Source organism: Callospermophilus lateralis, chromosome 3 (genome assembly GCF_048772815.1).
Source record: "Callospermophilus lateralis isolate mCalLat2 chromosome 3, mCalLat2.hap1, whole genome shotgun sequence".
Lineage (NCBI taxonomy): Eukaryota > Metazoa > Chordata > Mammalia > Rodentia > Sciuridae > Callospermophilus > Callospermophilus lateralis.
The window spans coordinates 132,794,741-132,815,978 of NC_135307.1; the positions used below are offsets into that span (position 1 = coordinate 132,794,741).

The following is a 21,238-nucleotide window of genomic DNA, read 5'->3' on the forward strand; positions in this document are numbered from 1 at the left end:
TGCCAAGCACCCAGAAGGACAAAGAGACCAGCCCACCCGGGGTGCAGGACCTGTCTCCACAGAGAGGTCCAAGATTTTCCTCAAGAACAGTTTTGGCCAAACCCTCAGACAAATGGATGCTCCGGGCTCTGGAGGCTGATATCATGGAACTGAGCTATGATATGTTAACCCTGAAGTGTTAAAGCCAGTGTTTCTTAGATAAAGAAAGTTGCTTTCTTGCTCTTCTGTTAGAGGTAGCATTCCATTCAGTGACTCCTATTCATGCAATATTTATTGACTTCCTAATTCCAGGTGCCAGGTAGAACAATGAACAAAGCAGATCAAGTCCCTGTTTACAAGGAGCTAATGTTCTTGTGGAGTAAGATAGGCAAAAACAAATCAGCACATCAATAGTATGTGTGTCATATGTTGGGAAATGAAATGAAGAAAAAGAAGAATAAGGATATGGGCCATGATGAGTGACAGGAAGGACTTTCTAGTAGGATGACATGTGCCCAGAATCTAGAATGAAGTGAGGAGAAGAAGGTTCCAGGCAGACCACAGGCAGGATTGGATAATGAGGCTGGCTTAGCCTGAACTGTACTCAGAGAAGATGAAAGTCACTGGAGGATTTTGAGCCAGGGAGAATGTTACCTGCCTATTATCAGGTCCACTGATGACTCTCATAGATAGTAACGATATTTGGAAACTGACCATTTGTCTTTCTTCCTCTAATCTGCAGGGAAGTTGGGGTTTTTGTTTTGGTTTGGTTTTGGTACTAGAGATTGAACCCAGGGCCACTTAACCAGTGAGCTACATCCCTAGCCCTTTTTATTTTTTTTATTTTGAGACAGGATCTCCCTAAGTTGCTTAGGGCATCACTAAATTGCTGGGGCTGTCCTCTTACTTGCGATCCCCCTGCCTCAGCCTTCCAAGTCACTGGGATTACAGGCATGTGCCACCATGCCCCACAAGAAGTTGTTTAGAATGTTACTGCTGACTCTAGGGTATACCATCCTCCTTTTTTACTCTCAGGACACAGGTCCTTCCTATTCAAGAAGGATGGCTTTCTCTATTTCCCCACCCTTATCCCCTTTGCCCTTCTGAGATATCTCCACTACTTCTTCCTTCTGCTTCCCAGAATTCTTAGACTTTAGTCCACGGCCAGCACAGACAATATATATGAAGGTTCGGCTATGTGGGAAATCCTAAGGGAGTTTAAATTAAAGACACAGACTCCATTTACCTTTAAACCAGCTCCAGGACGACTTCTCAAACCCCCAGACTCTAGCTACTCATTAAAGTAGCAAGGTTTACTGAAGAGGCCAGTGAGAGAGAGAGAACACACCAGGGAGAGGACTTTTATTGGGGAACAAAAAATTCTAGGGAAAATTTCATCCAATGAAGATTAAGGGGATTATTGTTCCAAGGTCAGGTGAGACATTTGGATCTTTAGGGACTGTGGTTAAGCACGCCTCCACACGGACAAGCCCTCGGACCCAAGAAGGGTGGGGAAAGCTGTTAACACATAGAAAAGTGTCTGAGCGCCTCACACCCAGCCAGGGAGGTAACTCAATTATGTGCAAGGATGGCCTCCCACATTAGACAAATTTATTTTTTTAGAGCATTAAGTTATGTTGGGTTCATTTTGACAAAAATCACACATGCATAGAATTTGATTTACTCCATATTAGTTCCTTGTCCCTCCTTCATTCTCTCTCCTTGTCCCTCCCTCATTCTCCTTCCTCTACTTATCTTCCTTTTGCTTATTTTTTTATTATTCCACACTTTTCAAAGGAATATTCACTGTATGTTTGTGGCGGGGGAGGGAGGGGTTTCTAGGGATTGAACCCAGGGCCTTGTGCATGTGGGGCAGGCACTCTACTAACTGAGCTATAGCCCAGTCCTGAGTATTTACTCTTTTTTTTCTTTAATATTTATTTTTTAGTTGTAGTTGGACACAATATCTTTATTTTTATTTATTTATTTTTCTGTGGTGCTGAGAATAGAACTCAGGCTAGGCTAGCACTGTACCGCTGAGCCACAACCCCAGTATTTACACACACACACACACACCCCATATTTACAACCAGTATTTACACACCTCCTCCCCCCAGTATCTACTCTTCAACCAATCATGGCCTGGATTCCACCTCCACTGTTCTAATGGAACTGTCCTTGAGGATGTCATTTACCTCCTCTAAAACTTAACTGAGTGAGAGACATCCCACTGAATTTCTCAGTGTCATTCTCTAGCTTGCCCTAGGTTCATTCATAGCATACTATATGAAAAACCTCAAAAAAAGTGCCTAAAATAGCAATCATATTACCCATACCCCACCTTTACACCTGGTCTACTTGTACGCCTCCAGGGTTCCTATCTTAGTGAGTGGTTCCACCAGTCCCCATGCCAGAAACCCAGGGACCATTCTTGACCTTCTATAGATGTCTTTAGAATCCATCCCCGCCTCTGCATCCCTATGCTGTTGTAATGTCTCATGTGACTGTTCAGCATTGTCACAGCTTGTCTCTGCCTCCAGGCTGTGCTTGCCCCCAAGCTCTGTTATCCACATTGCCCTAAAAAGGGCTAGATCCATCTCCCCTCTGCTTTCAGCCTTCCCCTGGCTTCTTGTCTTGCTTTCAGTTCCAGCCTCAGGTGCTCAAGGCCTGCTCCTCCAATATCACCTCTCATCACTATCTACCCCTTCTAAACTTGACCCTTTGTGGTGGCCTAGTCCTCACAGTTTCTAGGGCACACTGCTGGCTTCATGCCTCCCTGCTTTTGCCCATGCTGCGAACTCTTCTTGGAGTGATTTTTCTGCCTAGATTGCCTGGATTAGCCTGCAAACTCAGTTCAGAATCTTCCAGGAAGCCTCCTCCACCAGGTGCTACCAGCCTGTCATTTTACTGCTGAGTCGTATTACACTGCGCCACGTTCTTTATGGCTATCTCCCTTTGTCTGAGTCTCTTACAGGCTCTAATGCCAGTGGTTGTATCTGGTTGGTGCTCTACTGTGTGTCACTGTGTTGAGTGAAGTATTCTCAGTCCCCGGTTCCTGGCTGATGGTGCTTTCTGGGTGTGGCCAGAGCTTCTTCAATTACATCATTCTTTTCCTAGATCAGACCTGGGCCACTGCAGGAGCATTCTCTCCCTGACTCTTGCTGCTCACTTATGCCATCTTCCACTCTATAACTATAGTAGAATTTCTCAGTGTCATTCTCTAGCTTGCCCTAGGTTCCCTCATTGCTGTACAGTTCCTGACCCAGACCATAACAGTACATAGTCTTCCTTCCTGTTTTCCTACCCACCTTTCTCTTCTACTCCATCTCCTTCTACTGTCCCTTCCCTGTACTCTGCCCTGACATCTGACACCTCGACCATGCCAAACTCCTTGCAGTTCCTTGAACATACTGTGTCATGTCCTTGGCAAAGCCTTCACCTCCATAACCCATCCTGACACTGACAACACATGCTTTTATGCTCCCAGTGTCATTTGTAACTCCTGGTTGTACCGGCCCCCTTCAAACCTGGCACAGTATGCTTCCTACTATGTTACAGTTGCTTGTTTGACCATTCTGTTTCTCCTGCCAGTGTGTGAATACCAAGAATAGGGTCCTCTCAGAACAGGGCTGGAGGCCCTGCCTTTTAGAGGGTCCCACCCCCATGGAATGGAGTCCAAGGGGTCACAGAGATCCGCAGAGCACTCACCCTAATCCGAATGGTTGGGGGATGCAGGGTGTGGCCAGAGCTTGGCTGTGGAGGCTGCCCCCCCACCCCAGCCACCTGTGTGCCCTGAGGCATAGAACAGGGCTGTGACAGGAAGAGAGGGGTGTGGTCTGAGGATGGGACTGCCTCTCCCTCTGTGTTCTAGTACAGAGAACTAAGAAGTTGTAGAAGTCTATATTTGAATATGGCTATTATGAAGGTATTATTTGTCAAGGAACAAACAGAACAAAGTTCATTTAAGGGTTTGTTCATTTGATTTATAACTTCTACAAATTGGAACAGATGGTGTGCTGGCCTCCATTTATAATCTTGCCCCAGGCCTGCAAACGTTAGGGGCAGGCCTGACTGTATTCACAGCACCTTGCTTGTTCATAATTGTACCTTTAGCACTGAGCCCAGTGCCTGACACACAGTCACCAGCCAACAGATGTCAATCAATGATGGATGGCAACAAGTTTTTCTCACTCCTTTTTATTTTTTTTGTATTGGGATTGACTCCAGGGGTGTTCTACCACTCAGCTACATCCCTAGCCATTTTATTTTAAGACAGGGTCTTGCTAAGTTTTTGGTGCTGGCCTCAAACTTGTAGTCCTCCTGCCTCAGCCTCCTGAATTGCTGGGATTTACAGGTGTGCCTGGCTGATTTTTCTTATTTTAAAGTTTGTGAAACTATAATTGAAACAGTATATCTTGTTTTTCCACCTACCTGCCTCTTCCACCCCATCTCCTGCTACCCTCCCTTCCCTGTACTCTGCCCTGACATTTGACACTTCAGCCATGCTAAGCTCCTTGCAGTTGCAGTTCCATGAACACACTATGTCATGTCCTTGGCAAAGCCTTCATCTCCATAACCCATCCTGACACTGACAACACATGCTTTCATGCTCCCAGTGTCACTTGTTGCTCATAGATTTTTTTTTTTTTTTTTTGGCGGGGGTAATGGGAAGAGGTAGGAAAGACTAAATTGTCTTTCCTACCTCGTAAATTTATAAATGATTTATAAATCTAATAAAAATAACTATAAATATAAAGTAGTGCCTCATATTTTATATAGTAGCTTAAAATTTTCAAAATGCTTTTGCATCCATAATTTAGTCTGGTCTTTAAAATATTCCTGTACAGTAGGCATAGGTGACATCGTTACTCCTGTTTAATAGGTAAGGAAATTGTATTTCAGAGACATTAATCCCACAGTCCCAGTTCTCGAAACAAGGGAGAGGCAAAGCCTACTCTAGAACTTTGATCTTTGATAGCCACTGTTCTTATTTGACAACAGCCAAATGCATTGCAGAAATTAATACTTATCTTTCTTTTCTTTTTTTCTAGTGCTTTCCCACATAATGGCCAAAACATAGGCCTCTCACCCTTTCTGGGGACCCTGAACACTGGAGGGTCATTGCCAGATCTAACTAACCTCCATTACTCGGTGCCCCTGCCTGCCTCCCTGGATACCAGTGACAACCTCTTTGGTAGTATGAGTGTGGGGAATAGTATGGGCAACCTCCCAGCTGCTATGACTCACCTGGGGATAAGAAGCTCCTCTGGTAAGTATTCCCTGCTTAGGAAGAACCTTGGTTGTTCTCCTTGGTGCTTAATCCCTTGTGTCCCCAGCTATGTAGTATCTGTTCCATGCATCTTTGAATGTGAGTGGTGGTAGTGTGCCTCTATGCTGACAATTTGCTTTGGAAGTTCTATTTCTGCTCTATTTGATAAGCTCTGGGGTAGCTCTGCTGAACCTCATTCTTCATTGTTGTCACAAACCCATGTATTAAGTGGTATTGAGGAAGAAGATTTGGGAATCAAGAAATAAACATCCACTCTATGTTGCCTGGAAAATGTTAGCATCTCTTATCAATGTATGGTGATGTTTTATCATTTAAGCTATCTCTATTGATTCTTCCAATTTCTATTTGGATTTCAAAAGAGAGTATTTGAATTTTAGAAAGTTTACAGTGGATATGATAGAATTATTTATACTTAGTATGTGTATATTAAATAGAAATCTACAGTTCAAAATTATTCATTTGCATTTTCAGAAGTACTTAAAGATATGGCATTAGCTGTATTAAAATGCTGCCCATAGGGCTGGGGTTGTGGCTCAGTGGTAGAACACTCGCCTAGCATGCACAAGGCAATGGATTTGATCCTCAGCACCACATAAATGTAAAATAAAGATATTGTGTCCACCTAAAACTAAAAAATAAATATTTTTTTTAAATGCTGCCCATAATGTGGCTTGGGTATTACTGCATGGGTTGTTGCCCACAGTTCAGGCCTGGTGTCAAAACCTGTCTAAATTTTCTAGAACCTGCAGATACTTTTGTCAGTGTCTAGGGAAGATTTGAACCCCTCCTACTCTCAGCAGTACAGTGCTGCCCCTGGTCATAATGGTCCTCCTAAGTTGCATAGCGTTCCATTTGAAAGGAACCCTTCACAATGGTGTTTGAATGGAGGAAATGTTTGCTGGTTTCAGCTCTGAGTAAAGTGAGACTCAAGCAAATCAGAACTTGCCAGAACTTAAATGAGAGTGGTCCTCTTCAGGGTAGTAACCTGGAAGCTTCTCTAATGGCGGCAGCAATGCTCTGTACAACATAATTTCAGGTTTGCAGAATTGATTTCAGAGACCACCTTTACTTTTGTTTGGTATTTTTTGTTATCATTTTATTATCTTTAATAATAAGTTAGTCTTGGGCTAGGGATATGGCTCAAGTAGTAATGCGCTCACCTGGCATGCGCAGGGCACTGGGTTCGATCCTCAGCACCACATAAAATGAAATAAAGGTGTTGTGTCCAATGAAAACTAAAAAATAAATAATAATAATAATAATGTTAGTCTTGAAAAAAAGTAATAAGTGAGTCTTGAGCCAAGTGTGGTGGCATATGCCTGTAATCCCAGCGACTCTGAAGACTGAGGCAGGAAGATGGCAAGTTTGAGGCCAGCCTCAGAAACTTAGCCAGACCTTGTCTCAAAATAAAAATAAAAAGAGCTGAGGATATCATATATAACAAATTAGAATTTTTTTAAAAAAAGCAAGGGAAAAAAGGGCTAAGGATGTAGCTCAGTGGTAGAGCACTCCTGGGTTTAATTTCCAGTACTGGGAAAACAAGTCTTTCATATACTGATTCTGGGTTTTAATTTTTAGAAATCAAGTCAATCATGTATGGGCGAATCTAATGTGAAGTTAAGTGGCCAAGCCACATGGCACTATTTAAGATACAGAGTATGGGGCTGGGGTTGTGGCTCAGCGGTAGAGCACTTGCCTAGCACATGCGAGGCCCTGGGTTTGATCCTCAGCACCACATAAAAATAAATAAATAGGGCTGGGATGTGGCTCAAGCCATAGCGTGCTCGCCTGGCATGCCTGCGGCCCGGGTTCGATCCTCAGCACCACATACAAACAAAGATGTTGTGTCCACCGAAAACTAATAAATAAGTATTAAAAAATTTTAAAAAATTAAAAAATAAATAAATAAATAAATAAAGATATTGTGTCAAACTAAAAAATAAATTAAAAAAAAAAAAAAAAGATCCAGAGTGTTTCAGGGAATGTGTTCTAAGGGGCCCATGCTGCTTTTTTTTTTTTTTTTTTTTAAGAGAGAGAGAACTTTTTACTTTTTAATATTTTATTTTTTAGTTTTCAGCAGACCCACAACATCTTTCTTTGTATGTGGTGCTGAGGATCGAACCCAGGACCACACGCATGCCAGGCAAGCGCGCTACTGCTTGAGCCACATCCCCAGCCCGAATTTTTTTTTTCCAATGGATCTTTATTTTATTTATTGATACGTGGTGCTGAGAATCAAACCCAATGCCTCACGCATGCTAGGCAAGCACTCTGCCACTGAACCACAACCCCAGCCCCCACGCTGCTTTTTTAAGAAAAGAGCCCCGCCTCTCGGCTCTGAGGTTACTTAATTTATTTCATAATAGAAGCTCTCAAAATCTTTAGGATTTGTGGATTAAGAAATTATTTTGGGGTGAATTCTCAGTGAACAAGGATATCCAGGGTCATGGAAATAAAGCAACAATATCACCCATAATTGCCCTGGGTTTTGAGAAAGCTGGCATTTTTTAGAATAAGTTTGGATGCTTTGCTTCAAGCTGAAAATCTCATGTCTAATCATAGGCTGTTATCCTCAGAAAAAGCATCATGTCATCCCAGTGACTTAGGAGGCCGAGGCGGGAGAATCACAAGTTCAAGGCCAGCTTCAGCAACTTAACAAGACCCTGTTTCAAAATAAAATGACTAGGGATGTAGCTCAGTGGTAAGGCACCCCTGGGTTCAATCCCCACTACCAAAAAAAGAAAAAAGAAAAAGCATCATTTTTTTTCCCAGAACACAACAGAACTAGTGTCAAATTTTTATAGTTTCTATATACTCCTTAAAATGCATGGTATACTACAGTGAGTACACCACAGTGAATCTCACCATCATGTACATCTACAAGACTGGGATCCTAATTAGAATAAGATATTCCATGTTTGTGTAAACATATCAAAATAGATTCTACTGTCATATATAACTAAAAAGAACAAATAGGGTTGGGGTTGTAGCTTGGTTGTAGAGCACTTGCCTTCCATGCATGAGGCATTGGGTTTGATCCTCAGCACCACATAAAAATAAATAAATAAAACAAAGATATTGTGTCCATCTACAACTAAAAAAAATTTTATAAAAAAAGAACAAATAAAAATTTTAAAATTATTTTAAATGCATGGTACACATTTTTAAAAGATGTTTGAGCTTTTTTCTAAATGACTATTTTTTAAAATATAAATTCAAATCTTTAGCTCTAATTATAACTTGAGCTAACCTAATCTGTGACCTTTTCATGCATTGTTGAGTGGTGGAATAGTGACCTGGATTTTATCAGACAAATTCCTATCTTTAAAAAATAATTTTGCCAGCTAAAAATGCGTGAGTTTGTCATTTCTTCATTTCCAACTTTTATCAAACACTTCATTTTTTACCAACACAAAACAACCACAGTTCTGGTCACCTCAACTGCTGGCACATGAATGATGGGCTGAAGCTTAAAACATAGATATTGCCAGTTGAGATATATGCAGCAACAGTGGCATTTTTCATTCATGGAATGAAACTGCTCCAGACTAGAGCCCTGCCAGGTGCTAAGGATCCAGCAGGGCATAAGACAGGGTCTCTAGTTTTATGGAACTACTGACTAGCAGCCTGTGCTATGGAAACACTTTTCCCAAACTGCCTTGTTCATGCTAAGATTCGCCCTCCCTGAAAAAAGAAACACGGGACCAGCAAAACTTTCCTTTCCCTGAATTGGAACAGACTGTGACGAACAATTTCCCAGGAGCCTGAAAAACAAAGAGAGAGAGACCCTAGAAAAGGAGATATGGGAGAGTGTCCCTTCCTGACTCCTGAGAGCAATGGGAAGACTTCTTGAGAGCCACAGCTTTCAGTGAAAGGAAGATCTCCAAAGGCAGCAGAAGATCCAGTTAGTGTGCCCAAGACAGAGGCATTTAAGGAGTCTAAACAGCATTTGTTGTACAGCCCTAGTCTCCAGGCCCTAGATTGGAGCTGAGCACACTGAACCTACACCTCCGACCCCCTCTCCTTACCTAGTCTTGCTCTCCCAGCAGTTGTTTGTAAGATCTCATTTCTCTTTGGAAAAATTCTCTTCTTGCTCATGCTAGATAAGCACCCTCTTAACTATGGGTGCATTTTTTCCTTGTCATTGGTACATCTAAAACATTTCTGGTAATATAATGTCATCACGTTCAAAATCATCATCACATCTAGAGAGTGGGAAGAAAACTTTCATCTTTGGAAAACAAAAGATTTGGTCTGAAATTACAACAAGTAACTTGTGAATTTGTTGTCTTCCAGGTCTCCAGAGTTCTCGGAGTAACCCCTCCATCCAAGCCACGCTCAATAAGATCGCACTTTCCTCTTCCCTAAATAGCCATCCACAGACATCAGTTGCCAACGCATCTGCTCTTCACCCTTCGCTCCGATTATTTTCCCTTAGCAACCCATCTCTCCCCACCACAAATCTAAGTGGCCCTTCTCGGCGCAGGCAGCCTCCCGTCAGCCCTCTCACACTTTCTCCTGGCCCTGAAGCACATCAAGGTTTCAGCAGACAGCTCTCTTCAACCAGCCCACTGAACCCATATCCTGCCTCCCAGGTAAAAAAAAAAAAAAAGACACAGACAAACTATAGCACAACAGGCTGAAGTATCTAGGAGCTGCTTGCTTTCTCTAGGCAATTTTGGATTAGGTCCAAGCATCCATGAGATCTCAAATGCACAGTTCATTCTTATATGTGAAAGGAGAGAGAACACAAGTGTGAATAATTCAGAAGGCATTAATGACTGTATAATAGCAGATTTACTGTGTTGATTGCTCCTAAGCAAATATTGAACAATTTTCAGTTACTAACTCATGAATTTTGTGTTAGGGAAAGGGTAAGGTATATAGAATGCAGTCCAGATATGTCTGAGACAGCTAAGGGAAACCAGGTTAGGATTTCAAATTTGGTATGGAAAATCAATTATTGACTGTATAAATACATTAAGCCACAGGGGAGAGCCAATGAAAACACTTAAAACCTTCCTGAAGCTTCAATATGGGATTAGACCTCTTCCCTAATTACAACTACAGATTTTGAGAAACAATACTTTTATTGTTCGTGAAATACTAGATGTAGTGAGGACTACAGCTCTATAAAAGGACTAAAAGAAGTCTGTTTAGAAAGAGGCACATTTTGAAGTCACAGCCTGTTATAGAAATACAGGAGTTGAAATGTCACATTTTGACTTGTTGACTTTGTTTTCTTTCTAAACTCTTAGGGTGGTTCTCCTTACCGTAACCATCAATGAATATATTTTTAACCTATTGGTCACACCTTAGATACATTATAACATCATTAACTACTCACCACTTCACTGTAAATGAATAATGGTTTAGCAAGGAGGAGTTGATAGAATACACGGGAAGAAGTTAGAAGATCATATTAGTCACTCTTTACCAGTTACTGGCTATGGGACCTTGACTATATGAGTAATCCCATTTTAAGGAAGGAAAGAGGCTGTTTTGTAACTGTTTTTTGAAGATTCTGTGCTTGTTATTGGATTGCCTTTAGTCTTATTTTGCAAGATTATTTTCTAGGACATAAAGGTAATCTTCTTACTGTTTTCATTTGATTAATATTTAGATTTTTTAAAGTGATATTATTCATGCCCATGATTTAAAAGGCAAATAGTTTTAAAGAACTTGTTGTGAAATAACAGCTGTCTTTTCTCCTTTCCCATTAACCATATTTTTCACTGCTTAAAGATGGCTGTTTAAAATTACTACTTTCAACCATATTAGCTAATCTCTTTGGTATGACCATGTTATTTCATTCTAAATTTTTGGTGTTAGGTATTATCTAATGACATCTTACTCTTAAAGATTAGGACTTAGTTCTCTTTCAACTCTCCTACAACCTCATCTTCCCCCAACACACACACACACTACTTACCCTTCTCATTTATTATAACTATGGTTAAAATAATACTCAGTGTTTGGTGTTTCTAATGTAGTCAGAACCAAACCATATAGTATACTATGAAATAAAATGAACATTTCCTTTTCCTTTGGGAGTTAATAAATATCTGACTTATTATTGTTGTTAGTTTGGTTTTCTGTGTATGCATTACTAATTCAGCTTCAAATTCTTGCAGTTAAGTGACTCTCCTCTCAAAAAATTTAAAAGTAAATCCTCTATTAGCTTTATAAGAAAGAGTGCATGTGACTTTGCCTAACGTAAAATGTCTTTATTTTGCCGGGGTGCAGTGACGCACGCCTGTAATCCCAGCAGCTCAGGAGGCTGAGGCAGGAGGATCACAAGTTGAAAGCCAGCCTCAGAAACTCAGTCTGTAAATAAAATACAAAATAGGGCTGGAGATATGGCTCAGTAGTCAAGTGCTCCAAGTACAATCCCTGGTACAAAGAAAAAAAAATCTTTATTCTGCTTGACATTTAATTAATTTGGTTGGATATAGAATTCTAAATTTGAAATAGTTTTCCCCTGGAATTTTGAAGTTGTTGATTCATTGCTGTTTAGTTTTTATTTAGAGTTGCTACTGAGAGTTGCTAATTCCACTCTGAGTCTTAATACTTCAAATTTCCTTTTTTTCCTCCCCTGCCAGGTCTTTTGGTCCTCAGTGCTCTAAAACTTCAAAATATTGTGGCATGCATGAGACTAGGTGTTTGTCCAGTTACTTTAGTCTGGAAACATTTATTTCTGGAAAATTTTCTTTAGTTATTTCTTCAATTATTTCTTCCCTTTAGTTTTCTGTTCTGTCTAGAACTCCTATTATATGACTATCGTGCTTCATTTTCCTCTTTTACTCCTTATATTTTCTTCTCTCTCCTCCCCCCTTTTTCTTTTCTTTCCTTTTTTTTTCCCCTTACATTCTTACATTTTTGTTTTGCTCTGCTTTCTGGAAGAGTTTCTTAATACTCGTTTTTCGTTTCTGCTTTCATTTTTAAATTCACAAGAGTTCTTTTTTGTTCTCTGAATGTTCCTTTTTTAAATATAGCATCATAACCTGTTCTATGAATGCAACATCATCTTTCATGTCTTTGAGGTTTTTAGTGGTAGTTTTGTTTCAGTTTCTTTTATTTTTATTTTTATGATGGGATTGTTTTCCAAATTGCATATAAGTAGAGAACTTAATATAATGAATCCTCCTATACTCATCATCCAGCCTCAATCAACATTATTATCTTTTTTTTATCAACATCTCTATTTAAAAAAAAAATAGATATAGAGCCAGGCACAGAAGTCTACAATCCCAGAGACTCAGGAGATTGAGGCAGGAGGACAACAAATTCGAGGCCAGCCTTGGCAACTTTGTAAGATAGTGTCTCAACATAAAAAGTAAAAAGGGCTGGGAATGTGGGGCTGAAGTTGTAACTCAGCGGTATTGCACTTGCCTAGCATGTGGAAAGCACTGGGTTCGATCCTCAGCACCACATACAAATAAATAAAGATATTGTATGTCCATCTCCAACTAAAACCAAAATATTAAAAAAAAAGAAGGACTGGGGATGTTGCTCAGTGGTAGAGTGCCCCTGGGTTCAATCCCCAGAACTACCCCAAAAAATGTTTTTAGGCATACATCATAAATATTTAAATATATATGTCTTTAACAGATAAGGATTTTTTAATAACTTAAATATGATAGTGATGATTTTGTTTCTTCATGACCACTATCTACCTTGGTCTCTATCATTCCAGTTGCTTCTCTCATGGCCTTATAGTTCTTGGGCTCTGCTCATGGTTAAGGACATAGCACAGAAAAGCTGACTGGCAGCTATGTGTAGATGGGTAAGCTTGATTGTGGCTTATCATAAAGTTTTGGGTTTTCTCTTGGCTGGTGACACATGGGCATGTCTAGATTCCAGCATCCTGAGGACCGATCTGGGAAAGAAAGGCATAGGTCTCAATATCTGATGGTGAGATGTTTCTCAAGCCCTGTGAAAGCCTCACCTTCTAGGGTCCCCCACCCTCACTCTCTCCAGAGGCCAGCCCTCCTCCAATCTCCTAGCAAGTGGCAGGAAGGCCATGGTGGGGGGCCGTGAGGTGAGAGTTCTGCCTCTTATAGAAATTTTGACTAGACCCTCCTGGTAGAGCTTCACCTCCTGCTTCCTGCTGTCCCCAGCTCCAGAGCTGTTCAAGAATTTGGTGATTAAATTAAATCACTCTCACTTTTTCCCCACTGCCAACTCAGCATTTGACTTTCTCACTCAGCTGTTTTCCAAATTTTCTTGCCATTTTCTTCTCTCCTGATATCCCTGTCCTGTGTTATGTATCATTTTAGTGTTGTTTATTATTGTTTTGTTGATGTTTAATGTTTATTGTTTAGTTTTGACTTAGTAGAGGTTTGGAAGACAGCTTAGCTAAGTGCCTGTTTTCAACCTTCTATCTTCAACTAGAAGGTAGCATTAAATACAAAACATAATTTTCATAGAGAAAGCAAAGAGAAAATTGGTTAAATTTGCTGTATTCTTTCTTGTTTATCTTTTAAGACAATAGAAATGTCATTGAATGGGTAATGCTTTGTGGAAAAGCGAGATTTGAGTTACACTTGGAAGACTGGGAATTTACTCCATGGTACAATGCTTGCTTGTACATGTGAGGCCCACACATGTACCCTAGCACCTTAAAAAAAAAAGTTGATGTTATACTTGAGGGATCAGGAACAGGCTTTTCACAGCAGGGCATAGAAATGCTATGTGAGGACAATCTCAGACTTTTCTCTCATCTTGACATTTCCTAATCCCAAAGGACTTACTGCTAGAACTCAGAAGCTAATTCAAGCCATTGTTGGTCTGTATGTTTTCTAGATGGTGTCCTCAGAGCGAAGCCCACTTTCCTTCTTGCCCTCAGAAGCTCAAGCTCAAGTATCCCCACCACCCCCTTACCCCACACCCCAGGAGCTCACCCAGCCTCTCCTACAGCAGCCCCACACTCAAGAGCCCCCTGCCCAGCAGCCCCAGGCAGCCTCATCCCTGCCACAATCAGACTTCCAGCTTCTCACGTCCCAGGTAAGTCCTCGCCAGAAATATTGGTGAGGAGGGAATGAGTATTTTGCTCTGAGTTCCAAGCTAAATGGTCACCTCCTTATTCCCTGAAGGGCTCGTCTTTGACCAACTTCTTCCCAGATGTGGGCTTTGACCAGCAGTCTGTGAGGCCAGGCTCAGCCTTTCCTCAACAGGTAGGTGATCACCCCCTACATCTCCCTTCCTTGGTACATAAATGGCATGATTTAGGCTATCCAATGTGTAGACCCCACAACCAAATAAATGTGATACTTGCTTTCCCTGGTTTCAGATGTGTTCTGTGGCTACGAGACCCTGGAACCTTCCCTTACACCATAGAATGCTGATGCTGACTACTTGTTCAGTGTCAGGACTCAGCAGAGGAACAAGTGCCAGAGACTTGGGGATGGGGATGTATCTCAGTGGTAGGGTCCTTTTCTAGCATTTGCAGGGCCCTGGATTCTATCTCTAGCTCCACAGGAAAAGAAAAAAACAAAAAACAAGTTCAAGTTCCAGAGACTTTTGATTACACTGTAGTCACAGCAGGGTTATTGAATCAGTAATACTGGAAAGGACCATAGCTACTGATTGATCTCATGTTGAGGAAATTGAGGCACAAGGAGAGGCAGCACCTGGCTCCAATAACAGACTTAGAAAGTGGCACAGCAATGTGCCTACAGGCCTGGTTGGAACACCCAGCACTATAAGTGACCACATTAGGCAAGCCCAGTCCAGGGATGGTGTGGGGGATAGTTCCTCTGTAAGATGTTTTTATTCAGCCACTTTTTTTAAAAAATTTTTTTTAAGTTTTTTTTTTTTTTGTTTTTTTGGTAGTTGTAAATGGATACAATATCTTTATTTTATTTATTTTTATGTGGTACTGAGGATTGAACCCAGGGCCTCACATGTGCACTCTACCACTGAGCCACAACCCCGGCGCCTCAGCCACTTTTTTGTCTCTCCCTCTCAGTGAACATTTTTTTTTTTTTTAGGTTTGGATGGACACAACACAATGCCTTTATTTTTATGTGGTGCTGAGGATCGAACCCGGGTCCTGCCCATGCTAGGCGAGCGCTGTACTGCTGAGCCATAATCCCAGCCCCTCTCAGTGATCATTTTTAGTATTCGTAGATTTTTTAATGTTCGGGAAGTATAGATCAGGCTAGGCTCCAGGAGGGATTAAGGAGTAAAGGAAGAGTTAAGCAGTTTCCAGAACTTAATAAAACAAAGATAGCTATTTCCCAGGTAGGCCATGGTGAAGTCTGGAAAGAATCAGTAGTGCCTGCCTTTCTGTTTTGGGGGTTTGTTGGTTTATTTTGATGGTTCTAGGGATTGACTCCAGGGCCAAGAAAGTGCTCTACCATTGTACTACACCCCAACTCTGTCTCCCTGTTTTCTAAACAGTCCATTTCAGTGTAGGTAAGAATCAACATTTTCCTGAAACCATGGAAACTCCTTTTGAGACATTTTAAGAAATGATTTGGAAAATTAATTTTAGGAAAGGTACCTAAAGTAGATCCTAATTTTAACCAATCCTCACAGAGGTTTTATCATAGAGAGGCAATGGCCTGAGGTCCCTCCTTCTCTATGTAAAAGGAAAAGGCTTCCATTTTCTCATTTTTCCAGAACCCAGTGAGATAAGGAGAACATTACTTCCTTGGTTACAGATGAAGCCTTTGAAGGGTTTCCACCAATGGCAGTTTGCAAAGGCCTTTGTTAGGTGTCTGAGACCCAGAGGTGCTGCAGAAACCATGACTATTGGTATCTCTTGGGATTATATAGTGGGCTGGGCGGTTGTGATTAGGAATAAGTCACCCACAATGTGGGCCTCAGGAATCCATCCACCACTGCAGGGTCTGCCTACCTGACAAGACTAGTCTGCCTTTGGGCTTGGGTTATGGTTCAGTGGTAGAACATTTGACTAGCACACGTGAGGCACTGGGTTTAAATAAATAAATAAATAGGGTTATTGTTTAAAAAATAAATAAATAAATAGAGTTATTGTTAAAAAAATAGTATGCCTACATTAATTAGCATGTCAGCAGAGTGCTCTGGGATTCTAGAAAGAAGGACTATGAGTCAGTTTGCATGTCTGGTGCTGTTCTGGGAGCACATAACACTGTTCGCTCTCTCTGAGAAGCAGAGATTCTTCCTCACAATGTGACCTTTGATGCTTCCAGGTGCCCCTGGTGCAACAAAGTCATCGAGAACAACCGGAGTCATTTCATTTGAGACCTAACCTATATTCCAACTGCGGGAACTTCCCCAACCCAATCCTGACAGGTGAGTGTGAGCCACCCCTCAGCTTCTACACTGATTGCTGGGTTTTTACAGATAGTTTAAGCCATTTAACATTAGATAAAGCAAAAACCAAAATCCCCTGGCTCAGCTTTACTTTTTGGAGATGCAGGTGTTCAGCCCCAGACCTTGTGAGATAGTAGGGAAAGGGCCTACTGGTCAAAACTTTTCAGAAATATGTAGTCTCAGCTGATTGACAACCCTTGTAAAGGATAAAATCTGCAAAAAATTGCCAGTTGTGGAACTGTTGAGAATGTCAATTCCAAGCCAGATGCATTGGTGCACATCTGTAATCCCAGCAACTTGGGAGGCTGAGGCAGAAGGATCGCAAATTCAAAGCCAGCCTCAGTAACTTAGTGAGGCCCTAAGCAACTCAGCGAGACCCTATCTCTAAATAAAATACAAAAAAGGGGGCTGGGGATATGACTTAGTGATTGAGTGCCCCTGAGTTCAATCCCCAGTACCAAAAAAAAAAAAAAAAAAAAAAGAAGAAGAAGAAGAAGAATGTCAATTCCAAGCTGGGTACAGTGACATATACCTGTAATTCCAAGGCAGGGGATTGCAAGTTTGAGGCCAATTTAGACTTTGTTTCCAATAAAATATAAAGGGCTGGGGATTAGTTCAGTAGTAGTGCAACTTGGATTCAATTCCTAGTACCAAAACAAAGAATGTTGATTCTAGGGCAAGAGGTGTGGTCCTATAAATGATGGGTACATGGGTGTTTAATGTCCTGGCTGGGAAGTTGGTAGGATAATATTTTGGGGATTATTGTCAGTTCTTCTCCTAGTAGCCTGGGACTTTCATGCCTCCTAAACAGCACTCTTTTCCTCTCTCACTGCTCCTTGCAGAAGATTCAAGCACCAGCCTGTTCAAAGACCTGAGCAGTGCACTAGCAGGCATGCCTGAGGTCAGCCTGAATGTGGACACTCCATTTCCATTGGAAGAGGAGCTCCAAATTGAACCCCTGAGCCTGGACGGACTCAGCATGTTGAGTGACTCCAGCATGGGTCTGCTGGACCCGTCTGTGGAAGAGACATTTCGAGCTGACCGACTGTGAGCAGAAAGCACCAGAACAGGAGAATCCCTGAAACTGCCAAAACAAAGCAAAATAGAACAGAGCCAATGAACACCCTGGACTTCAGTTATCTCGACATGGAAGGAATCAACCCCAAGGTTCCAGGCTTTCAGCTGAGGTTCAGTTTCAGACTCCATGGCTTTTTCTAGACACAGCTATGTCCTGCCTCTGAGGCCTGTGGCACAAGTTGTGCTGTTGCAGGCAGGCTGCTTTAGAGCTTCCAGTGAACTGGAAAGCTCATCCTGTGACCCCTCCATCTTTTTATTGGCCGTTTAGTTGGTCAATACGTAAAAGTAGAAAATATCATGTAACGGGAGGCCTCAGTAGTGTTATGTAGTGCTCAGAACCACTGATCTCAATCAACACTGAAGACAGGACATGGGACTGAAGACACCGGAGGCAGGCAGAGGCTGTGGGCCCATAGCATTGGCTCAGCATTGTGCAACGGTACCAAAGCACCACAATGCCCTCTTCGATCTGGCTGTTAAGGCCAGGCACCCTCCAGCTGGAGGACATTCCAGGGCTTAGACAAGAGCCATGTTTCTCTCAGATGCCTTACTTATAATATGAAGAAGTTTAACCACAAGTCCAAGGACAGGCTTGAGTTCAGCAAACCAACTGCTAGTTTTTATCCCAGTTTGTAATCTCTTTACTGCTGCTTCAATACACCTTTTCCTTATGGACAGGAGGAAAAGGAAGACTATTTTATTCAGTCACTGAAAAAAGATCCCTGGTAATGGATGAGCCTGAGTAGAACATGCTCCTTCCTGGAGACTGGGCAAGAAAGAGAGGGGACTGTAGTATCTCAGACACAGGATGACCTCCAGACAAACTCCAGACAAGCACAGTTCTCCCTACACACCAGCTGGAAGGAGCAGATGGAGGTTCTTTCACTCACCCAGCAACTGAATTTCCCTGTCCTCCACAGAGTGGCTTCTCTGTGGGTCTAGACCATAAGCTCCTAGAGGGCAGCGGCTGTGCCTTATTCCTTATTTAACCCATAGTACCCAAAAAGTGCCTGGCATGGAATAAGTGCCTCGTGACTGTGTATTGAATACACACACGTGTGTTCGTGTGCATGAATGAATGAATGAATGAACAGATCTGCCATGCTGTAAGGCAGTCTAATCTATAGCTATCCCCACTCCCTACCAAATCTTCTCAGAGCTTTAGCTGTTCTAATGCTTGTGCTTGTGCTTAAGTTAAGCATGCACTTTAATATGCTTTTAACACTAGGTGACCAAATCTACCACTAGACTTGGGATCATGCTCCATAGCAGATAGGTGGCAAGGCCCCCAAGTGCTGGTACCTAAGGGATCCTGACTAGGCCTCCACCTCAAAAGATCTTCCCTCTCAGATCCATGCTTTTCTGTAAATGGCTTCAAACATGCTTTGAGGTAGAAGAAGTAATTTTATAGTAAATGAAGTTTTGGTTCATGGTTATTCATTAATACCTTATCATAAAATGGTTTGATCATATTTCCATCTGCCTTCTAACTTAGCCCCTGAACAGAAAACATGACGTTGCCCACAGAACACTGAAAAGGAAGAGCTAAGCAATAAGAAGACAGCATGGGGAGGAAGAGAGCCCTGGAGGAGGGATAAGATGCTAGAACCTTTGCTTGGATTGCTCCCACCCGAAGAATTAAGACTACACAAGGAGGGTCTGAATCTGACACCTCTGTGCCTATGGCAAGAAGAGTCTGGTAGAGGACCCTGGCTGGGTGGCTCTCCAGACCTCAATCCTTGGCCTTATCTCTGATTTTTCAAACAACCCTGATGGTGCCTTCATTTCACCTACCTTTGGAACCCAAGAATTCCTGTTTTTACCATTTTCCCTGAATCTGCTGTTAAATTAGGAAACCAACCAAGTCTTTCTTGCCTGATTTCTGCTTCAGAAAGGGGCTCTTGGCCTCCCTTGGCAAGCCTTATTCCCAATTAAACTTTCAAATCCCTTTATGTAGATCTCAGAGGGGAGTAACTTTTTGTTAAAATAAAAGTGCCTTCCAGTTGTAAAACTACCCAAAACCCCAGTGTGCTAATAGAAGCCAGCTCTTACGTCAGAGGCCCCCAAATCAGATCTCTGCCTTTCAGACAGAGAATGGTACAGATGTCATAAGAGTATGTTATTTGAGGAAAGGGGGGTCCCAACGTAATCCACTCTTTGCATAGTACCTTACTCATGGGAGTCATGGCATCAGAGTCCCAGTTCATGTTACACAGCAGCCCTGCCTTGCAACAGAGACCCCAAGACCCACAGGATGAGTTGTACTGCCCCTGGGACATTTTTTAGGTTACTGTAGAAGTGTAGACACCCAGGGGAAGTCAGTAATGAGGACAATGTGGTTTAGCACTGAATTAAATCTGCCCTTAGCTCCATCAGTCTGGTCTTTTCTTGTGAAAAGATTCTGGGCATTATAAAGCCTGCCTTACCTAGATGGTATTAGGGACACCGGGGACAGTGTTACCTGCCCCTTAGCATGTAAGCCTGCACTCACTGCTGCCTTTGTAACAAGCCAGCCTTGGTCCTTAGCATTGGAAATAGCTACAGACTTCAGAAAAAAAAAAAAAAAACAAAACTATTTTTGAATATTTAGTTTTGTCACAAGACATCAATCATACTACTCTCATTTACTAGCAGTTAAAAATCATAGTACTAAAAACCTATTTGTTTCCATTTTTAATTTCTGTATGGTTGTGGTTTTTAGGACATACGGTGTTAGGAGAAAATTTTCTTGGTCAGATCAAGATCATCATCAGTTCTGGGCTGGGGATATAGCTCAGTTGGTAGAGTGCTTGTCTTGCATGCACAAGGCCCTGGGTTCAATCCCCAGCACTACACACACAAAACAATAACAACAAAAATCAATTCTCCTTTGTCCTATTTCCTTTCTCCTAAGTCTACTGTATATTACCTGAGCTAAAATGTTGTATATCCAAGTCCATGCGCATATTTGAAGACATTTTTGGTTCTAACCCTTGGTGGCTCCTCTGATTTATGCGCAGGTGGTTCCTAGTGTGTCTCCGTTTCTTCATGGATGGGACCATCAGAGCAGCTAATCAGACTTCCTGCCAGTGTCCTGGATCCCAGGGCCCATTGTTAAATGATATTTAAAGATTGGAATTTGTATAAAATAGCTTCCAAGTTTTGTAATGCATCATTTTACATCTTTCGTAATTAAAAGCAGCACAATAAGGTTGTATCTGCATTTGGTGTTTTTCTCCTGCCTCAGATGCTGTGAATTGGTATGAAGCTTCTCACATGACACATTCTCATTCCTTTGAAACTGGGTGCCAATGACAGAGGGCACCCTGGAGGTGGCTCAGACTTCTGCCTCCCTCCTTCTTCTGCTGGAAGTCTTTCCCCTTCTTTTCCAGCTGCTCTGTCCTGGACCTGGCTGGACCCATCTTCCCCACACTTTCTGCCCATCCTGCCTGCCCTCCCCAGTCAGATAGCCTCATTTCCTTCAGAGTTTCTGCCTCAGCCATGCCTGGCACTGGTCGTAAAGGTGATTCCTAAAGCCTTACTCAGAAATCCCACCCTGGAGCTGGGGTTGTAGCTCAGTAGTAGAGTGTTTGCCTTGTGTGTAGAAGG

At 41.9% G+C, this 21,238-nt stretch overlaps 1 protein-coding gene across 2 annotated transcripts in view; it reads left to right on the forward strand.

Annotated features, from left to right (window-relative positions):
* Crtc3 (CREB regulated transcription coactivator 3) overlaps positions 1 to 20,846 on the forward strand; it is a 108,960-nt gene extending 88,114 nt beyond the window's left edge. For both annotated transcript variants that reach the window (XM_076851298.1, XM_076851299.1), the window contains 6 exons: positions 5,031 to 5,248; positions 9,566 to 9,864; positions 14,075 to 14,275; positions 14,365 to 14,445; positions 16,450 to 16,552; positions 17,416 to 20,846. In XM_076851298.1, the coding sequence (XP_076707413.1) occupies positions 5,031 to 5,248; positions 9,566 to 9,864; positions 14,075 to 14,275; positions 14,365 to 14,445; positions 16,450 to 16,552; positions 17,416 to 17,624 (1,111 nt within the window). In that variant the 3' untranslated portion in view covers positions 17,625 to 20,846. The remainder of the gene's footprint in view (positions 1 to 5,030; positions 5,249 to 9,565; positions 9,865 to 14,074; positions 14,276 to 14,364; positions 14,446 to 16,449; positions 16,553 to 17,415) is intronic.
* The last annotated feature ends 392 nt before the right edge of the window (positions 20,847 to 21,238 follow it).